The 8,900-nt window shown below is 40.9% G+C and overlaps 1 protein-coding gene across 4 annotated transcripts in view; it reads right to left on the bottom strand.

Moving 5' to 3' along the window:
* Window positions 1–4,011: 4,011 nt before the first annotated feature.
* Window positions 4,012–8,900, bottom strand: part of TMEM63C (transmembrane protein 63C) — a 653,749-nt gene continuing 648,860 nt past the window's right edge. For all 4 annotated transcript variants that reach the window (XM_086937543.1, XM_086937545.1, XM_086937546.1 and 1 more), the window contains one exon: window positions 4,012–8,322. In XM_086937543.1, the coding sequence (XP_086793669.1) occupies window positions 8,104–8,322 (219 nt within the window). In that variant the 3' untranslated portion in view covers window positions 4,012–8,103. The remainder of the gene's footprint in view (window positions 8,323–8,900) is intronic.

Genomic DNA, 8,900 nt, shown 5'->3' with positions numbered 1-8,900 from the left:
GCCATCACCAAAGTCTATTGTTGAAAAAACACCAGATTCCACTCTTTATTAAAAGGCTTTTTTTCCAGAGACAATAGCTATTTAATGAATAGACATAGAAAACAGCCACTCATCTTATGTTTACACATCCCCCACTCCGGAGAGATTGTACAATAATTAGCATGGGGATAAACATTCTCACCTCCCCATAAAATACACTTTTTCCATAAAGACAGTGGTTAATGGATCGACTTGAAAACAAACTCCTGTTCAAACCCAAGTGGGAAGCTCTACAGACAGAGACCCGAGGAGAGGTATCGGTTTTAAAAAAAGGGTTCGGTTATCTGACAAGTTGATAACTATTTATGATGATTCTATGATTGAGAACTTTAAATAAAAATTCAAGGCACATAATTCTGACCTAGTATAGTGCATCATTCAGGTTAAAATTACTTTGCCACCTCCAATCACCTAAATGGACAAGGGAAAAGAGGGGAAAGATTCAGGGCCCATATGAAAAACAGTAATTAGAGGTCCAAGAGAAACATGGACAGTGAAAGAAACAAATACAACAATTAGCAGTGAAATAAATGATTACACACAATAGAATAAGTACTGTGAATTGGAAGGTAACTAAAAAAAAGAGGACAAGGTAGGATGATGGATGAGAGAAAATGAAAAAGAAAATTAAAATAATGCATAATAGAAGTTAAACAGGCAGAACACAGAGGGATACTTATATAAAGTATTTAAACACTGGGAAATTTCTTATGGTTTACATTCATGATCTCTAAAGCATTTATACTCCCTCATTGCTTCTTAGAATGGATACACTGTCCCCTGTTAAATAAAAAATATAATTCCTTCTCACTGTAAATTCATGTATTCTCTGCCTCACTAACCCAGGTTCAATAATTTCACAATTAGGTTACTACAAACTGCCTCTGAAAACACACATTTCTTTTTATCAACAATCGGCACTTTCACCTTGCTTCAAACTGAGTTATGATGTCTTATCTGACTTGGAGCGGACTCATACAAAGGAAAAACAGGGGAATAAAGATGGATTAGAATTATGGAGCTATAAGCAATCATCCGGAGCCCAACTCCACAATGGAGCCCAACTCTACAATGCATCCATTCAATAGCATCAATCAAAACAAAATAAAAAATTCATTGGCTGTAGACCATGAATAACATTTGTGTGGTAGGAGTACACAATTATGTTGCGTTAGTTATTACTATTCTAGGTATCATTATAGCTCTTGGACCTTCGCACTGGGTGGGGTACAGAAAAGTATTCAATGGGTCCTTTACACACCAAAAGTAGATGGCATCAACCAATTGATCTCTATGCACAGCACATGCTTTTTGTTGAAAACAACTGTGCAACCAAATGATCAATCTCAAAACACCAAAGAGCAGCAAGCCTGTTTATTTGCTCTTTTTCCTAGATTTAAAAGTATTTATTTAAATAAACTCTAATTGTACCTTTCCAACACCTTTTATGATTTATTGTGTGGTCAACTATGTTCTTGGGAATGGCATTGGACTGAAACACCTTTGATAAGACTAAGTTGTGCTTATGGTGTCCAGAAATATCCTAAGAATCGGTCTACATGAAACACTGGAAAAGGTATGTTGATGCAGAGTCTGAAAACACTAGGGAGCTAAGAATGCACCAAATTGGGAGCAAAAAAGATCGAACCTTACGAAAAACTAGGTGAAGGATTAACGGACAGAGCAAACATGTGGAACGCCTTCTGTTGTAAAGAAAGGTATGAAACCTATGGGAATACGAGTGCTTAGATAAATAAAAATGGAGGTAAATGGGACCTTCTGAACAATTTAGCCTAATACTGTGAAATTCTTTGGTTCCTCATGTTTATTTAAGGAGTGCTCTGAATTGATGGGGTTTGACCGTGGGACTAACATGCTGTGCTACTCTCGCTGAATACTGGTCTCTGAATATTTTCACTTTGGGGTCAACGTGTATCCCTGAAATATGTGTGGATGCTAGAAAAGAGCGTACAGTGAGACTGGAGTCCAATGCACTTGAGCCAATGGCACTAGCTCGTTCTCCTTCTACTATGTTTGGCTAGTGCCTTACCATTGACAGCTTCTAACATCTCTTTTAGAAGACATTCAGGTGAAGTATTTGCCAATGGCCAATATGACTTCCAATCAACTGGGGACAATACTTAGATGTGCAGAGGCCTTGTCTAAGAAATGCACTCTGCAGCCCAAGTACAAAACCATCTTAGCATAGTGTATATAGATTAGGTTGCAAAGGATGCGTTACAAGGGACATAGAAACAAATTGCATCTACAATACTCGCACAATTATCCTACATCACCATAAGGATCAATATGGTAGAGTGGCACAAGTATTGACTACACAGGGAAGGAAACCCAGTAACTTACTATCACGCTTGGGCGCATGCAACCCCAACACTTTACTGATGCTCGGGGACTGGGCCTGCATAGCTACATCTTTTGCAAATGCTGCAACCATCTTAGATGATGCAGATAAGACAATGAGCAATATCTGGTATACTAGTGCAGGCTCACTACTATGGTAGTTTTGAACAAAACAATCTATTGGAAATGGTCTGTTTGACCTATCTTTAGCTTGTTCATAGTGGGTTGACCTATGCATGATAATTTAGATAGTGGGTTCACCATAGGTTAATGGTAGGTTTCACCAATATGTAGTATTAATACTGACGCTCGTGTAAGCATTGTAGACTAAATGGTAGTTTTACCTATGCAATCTACTGCTAAGGAGTTATATCAATCCAATGTTTAGAAGATGAGTTTGTTGTATATACTGCACTGTTGATGGACATTTGCCCTATCTATTGAAATATTAATGGTGGTCTGACCTATGTATTATGTTTAACCCACGCACTGTAGTATAAACTAGGGCTTTAGTTTTGCTTGGTACGGTCATCAGCCTGTTTGTCCTATGAATTGCAACGCAATAACCACAGCCTCGACCTAAGCACTTAGAGTGACTAATAGATTTGACCTTTGCATTGCTGACCATATTTTTAATAGATGGGTGTGTGGTCCATGAACAGTAGTGTGAGTTAGATCTATGCAATGTAGACTGGAGTGTGAGTCTGCCAAAACACTTCTATCATATGATACTGGATGTCGCAATACAGTGGAAATAATACCATTATTTGGGCCAAAGACATTCTCACTGACATGGCAGGCTGTTATAAATATATATATATGCACAGAGAACAAGAGAGCAAGAGGCAGTGGAGGAAAATTTAAAGGAAGTAAAAGGAAAAATGACAGAAAATATGGAGGGGGAATTATGGAAAGCAACAAAATTACAATGGAAATGGGATTTCAATCAGCCTACAGATGGCAGTACCGTTTGGGACCACAAAGGCAATTTATACTATCCTTGAGGCAGTCGATGTGGTAGCCAAGTCACGAGAAAATAATCAACAGCCTTTTTAGCATAGTTTTTGTCTTCTGACCACACATGCCTTCAATATTGCACGGAAACAAACACAAGAATATTCTCTCATTGCTCCAATGCTTTCTCTTCATAACAAACCTAGTGATATCAATTTGCATTCTAGGGGTGGCCGTTGTCCAAACGTCCACGCACCTCACTGCAACTCATCAAATGCTTATACCTTTACACTCTGGTGCAAAGTTCCAATCTGTCCTTCGCCCTAGTTTCTTCTCCTTCAGCTTAATTGAAGTACTTAGCACCCGCTCATAGGTGCAGATGTCTTCTGCTACCAACCAACCCACCATCAGAAAAAGACTCAGCTACAGCTGACAGACGCTGCATAGTATGGGCTATATTTGCTGAATTCGAAGAGTGAGGAAACAGGGGGCCATATTTACACCCATGGTGACTGTTTTCATAAATGAAATATTTTGACATGTGCTTTAGAGGTAGCAATACTCAACACAGAGAAGCACAGCAGAAGCAACTCGAGCAGAATCATAAGAGAGAGGTATTTTCAGCAAACCCATATTTAAAAGGAATGGATTCTACACTATTTTGAATGCTGTTTTTAATGTCACAAAGAGTGATTCAACTTGATGAAAAATTCAGTATAAGCCTCCAGGGTATCTGTGCATTAGCCTTTATCTTACTTCTCATGAGAGGCATAAAGCCCTTCTGGACTGCAAAGTATTCCTTCCACTTATCTTGGCTTGAAATAGGCAGTGTGTGTCACATGCATACATGCATTGGCCTTGTAGAAACATAAGCTCATACACATATACCCAAACAACTGAGTACTGGAGTACTCTAGAGAGATTGTTAAATATATACTTTAGCCAATACAGTCCCTGCACAATACCATGAACATAAATTGTTCCATGGGAATTCAGGAATTCTTTATTCCCCATCACATGCGATTAGGAACCATATTTTTGGATTATGCAATGGCCCTTTCCTATCTCTCAAAACAACATCCAAATTCCAGTTCCATGACAAAAGACGTAGAAACATATCCCGGAGGGTTACGAAGGAAGCAAGGCTCAAGCACATTTAAATAACCACAAATGTAGGTTTCTTACTTCTGCTATCCTGCTCTCCTCTCCTTCTCAACACCCTGCAACAGATTATTTTTATTTAAAACACTGAGGAAGTGGAAGCGGAGGCAGGACCAGGATTAAAGCCTACAAGGCGCATAGAACATTTGAGTCCAAGAAGTAATCTTTAAAAAAGAAGTGTGGTTGCTCCAGAGATATTTTCTAAAGCACCTTTTTAAATGCCACAATCAAACTAATGGTAACAGAAATTGCACAGAATTGTCAGTGAAATCCATCTGGCAGAAGTGGCTTTCAAAGCCTTCCTGTAAATTGAGAGACCAACCTGCATAACAAAATGATGATCAGAGTACTTAAAAAATCGAATTATTTTTATATAAAATGCAACGGCCCTTTCTTCATTGTGAATGTCACCGGTATTGTCATTAGCTGGATTGCTAAGCATTTGTTGTCTCATTGAACATTGAAAAGGTGTAGTATAGTAAGAGGCAACAGCCTACAACTTTTTTTGCAGCATTCTCATTATTGTTCTTGCTAAATGCAAGAATATACAAAATATACCACATCATCAATAGATATCAAATGATTGGTCACTCTCTTCAATGCCCAATAATAAAACAATGTAATGTTATATTGTTTTCTGCACATTACGCCTTCTGGTAGAACTTAATTTATCTGGTCCTAAGGGTGTTAAGAAAACTTACCCATTACCTCTCCCCTGATGCCCGGAAACTCGCTGCGGTCGCCCTGCTATCCTCGCGACTGGACTACTGTAATACCCTATAACTTGGCATGAGCAATAAACTACTCCACCGATTGCAAGTCGTCCAGAACGCTGCAGCGAGGTTTGTCGTCAATGCCCCCAGACGCTCTTCAGGTACCCGGATAAGGAAAAATCTCCACTGGCTCCCGGTATATGCCAGGATAAAATTCAAAATTTTGACCTTCACTCACATGGCTCTTCATGGTGCCGGTGGTGAGGGCACTAGGTCTCTAGTGTCGACCTATGTCCCCGGTAGGGCCTTGCGCTCTGCCGGCCAGAATTTGCTGACCCTCCCCCGATTCGCTAAGGCGAGATGGGGAGGTAAGGCCTTTTCCTCTCTCGCCCCTAGACTCTGGAACGAGCTCCCTCTGGAACTCAGGGACCAAGAATCTCTTCTTCTCTTCCGAAAGGGCCTTAAAACTCTGCTCTTTACTGAAGCCTACTCCTAGGCCCCTATTCCCTATATCTCGATATTTGTACCTGGCTATATTCCATCTTTTGCGCCTTGACGCCTTCGGGCAAAGTTGCGCTTTACAAATCGCTATTCAATCAATCAATCAATCATGTTCCATGTAAACCAGGCAACAAACTGAAGCAAACTTAAGAGAAGGCTGGAGTATATAATTTTGACAGAATGTCCAGGTCTTTCTTCAATGATTGATCAATCAAACAACTAGTGAAGCCATATCTGCACTACAAGCATCAACCCTGAACAGACCCTAAACTTCTGCAGTATTTAGTTGATTGTTCAAAGTGTGGGAGAATGTATAAAATTTCCCAGACCAAATTATTGAAAAAGGTGTCGCCAAGGAAAGTTTGGCCTTCTCCCATGGAGAAGGCAAGGATGGAAAATGGTGTTTACTTTAGCGCCCAACCCATTTTACCATGGAGTGCCGCAAGTTTTGAATATCTATGGGAAATCTGACGATTCAGTCTTATTGGAGGGAGAATGCCAATGCCTGGCAATCCTACTTATCACTCGTTTTTGGGACACTGCATAGCAGTGGGACATCTTCCCATGTGCAAAACAAGTAAGACCTTTCAAGAGGATAGCAGAAAAAGGAGGCATCTCTTCAACTGTGCTGGGCAGTTTTTAAGTAGATTCTGGATATGCAGATAAAAGGGGCATTGTTTTTTATTTCAAAGCTTTGCTTTTTTGTGCAGTGAGAGCTACATTTTTTAATTATACCTTTCCTTGTGTTTTTTAAGGCTGACAGGAGCCATAAAGGGTGATGAAACACCAATGAAACAACACAAGCTCTTTAGAGGGTTAGCCCTGTAGTAACCGGCTTCACCCACTGACTAACCCGACTAACTCTATTAGCATTTGTACAGAACGCCACCTAAGGTTGGAGACAAAAGAGTTTTACAATCAAATTGTAAGTGAATTACTTAAGCCGCTATGGACTGATACAATGGCATTTTCATTGTTGAGCCCTGTATGGGTGTTGAATATAATGAACTGCTATGTATTTTCCCATTTATGGACGTGCGGTGTATAGCCCTGAGGGTAGCTCAAGTACAGAATGAAAGTGAACCTAATGAACCGTGTGAACGACTGGTTTGGATATTCTTTACTTGTACCCTTGAAGGAGCTAAACACCTCAAATGATGGCAGGCTGTCAAGTTCCATCTGCCTTCTGGACCAATTGGTTCAGAGCAGACTGCCACCAAGGCGGGACTGAACTGTACAGAACAAAACCAAAGTCTGTACCCTTCAATAGTAGCATAATCACCTTATTTGGAGAGAAACACAGGTAATGCTTTGCAGCAACTACAGTCTTGTGATTCAATGTTTTCCCCGTCGAGGACAAATGTGAGCCCAACAATTGAAGATCCTGAACTGATGAATGGCCATCCTTAGGCAGGGAAAGCTACTTTCGCACTGCCACCAATGGCTGTTCCATCAACAGTGCAGTACAAAATCAATTTTCTCAAACAGTTGGAAGGAGACAGGGCAAGACAAGAGGGTATCAAGGAACTGTCTACATATGAGGTGTTAATCATACATGCGTACACGTCTTTTGCACGCACAGAACATGCACACACTGAAAATACAACTGGACAGTTGTTTACACGCATACACATCTTTCCTGTCTCAGTAACACATTCACACTTGTAGACCCATTTTCTATTACAAGTACGCCTGTTCGAATTCGCTTTAAGTTTTCCAATCACAGTTCAAAGGCAATACTAAAGGCTGTTCTGGTTTTCCATGTTCCACAATCCAATGTGGCCAGAGGTGCTTATAAAGAGGGTGGTGTGGATGGTTTCGGGTACATTTCCCACTCCAGGGTCCTGGTACAGCTTTGGCCGCAGAAAAATAAAGCAGGTAAGGCGAGTGGAGCTGTCCTGTACACGTTCCCAAGGATTGCAGGTAAGTTCAGGTAATGCTGGGTCGGTTATAAAAAGCAGATTTGCAAGAGGGTGGTGGGAGTGGGAGTGCAGCGTCTTCCTATGCAACAGGTCCGCAGTACATGGCGGAATGAGATCAAGGAAGGTGAGGGGCCTGGATTTTCTTTTAAACTCTCCACCAATGTGGTATTAGCTTTGGCAAAGCCATCCAATCACTCAGCATGTAGGTGGTGGAAATCCCACAGTGCAGTCAGCCCTCAGTTCCACTGGGAGTGCATGAACCTTCCAATGCGGGTTGTGCCCAGACGAGGAAGAGCGGGGCCTGTGGGCTCATGAGGCACAGTAGCAGGATCTGTACAGCAGCTCAGGGAATTTCTGGGGCAGTCGCTTTCCCTCACCAGGATGTTCAGAGTTCCCCATTTAGTTACACTTTCCTGCCAGGCAGCATGCAGTTCGGCTCCACTGGTGCTGCGCTAGTGGTAGTTGGCATCAGTGTCGATAAGTGGCCCTGGACTATATTCAAAATGCCCAATCTCTGGGTCAGCCTCAAAGCTCTGCAGGCCTTCCTCATCATCCTCAGTGTTAGGGGCGGGATCCTCGCGGGTGTCCATAGTGCCATAGGACTGGTGTGCCGGTGATGCTGCTGGTGTGAGCCCCATTTCCGGCTCCTGAAGCACTGTAGCAACAAACATCTGTGAAAACATGCAAAAGGGAACATATGAGGTTATTGATGGCATTTCGCAAGCACAGATAGCATTGCACACTGTCTCTTTAGACACATTTTGGGGTCTGGAGCACATATTTTATTTAAAACATTTGGAATCTACATTATATATCTCACACACTACTTGTACTACATTTTCTAAGGATAGTGCAAGTCGGGTGTTATGCGACTTAAAAGAGAGGAAAAGGCAAGAACCAAATTAATTTAAGAGTTAAATGGATTTAGGAGTGACCTGTACTATTTTTTTCCATGTAATGCAATGAGCAGTACGTCCGTATAATATATGATAACTACTCCTCCATCAAGATTTGTTACCACTAATTACTTTCTACTGATTGCAGTTATGAATAAATTATTTCAATGTGCACTGTGGAATTAATATTCAAATGAGTTCTGAATGAACAAGACCTTAGAAACAACGGAGAATAGTCACAAGTAGTAAGTCGATGTTAGGATGTAGAACTACATTGAGAAAAACACTGACACCTACAAGAATATTTTTGCGTATTAAAGAATAAAATCTATACTTATGCGGACAGAAATAAT

The sequence above is a fragment of the Lissotriton vulgaris genome, chromosome 9 (assembly GCF_964263255.1).
Source record: "Lissotriton vulgaris chromosome 9, aLisVul1.2, whole genome shotgun sequence".
Classification (NCBI taxonomy): Eukaryota; Metazoa; Chordata; class Amphibia; order Caudata; family Salamandridae; genus Lissotriton; species Lissotriton vulgaris.
Note: the sequence above shows the minus strand (reverse complement) of the source record. Positions and strands in the feature narration are given on the sequence as shown.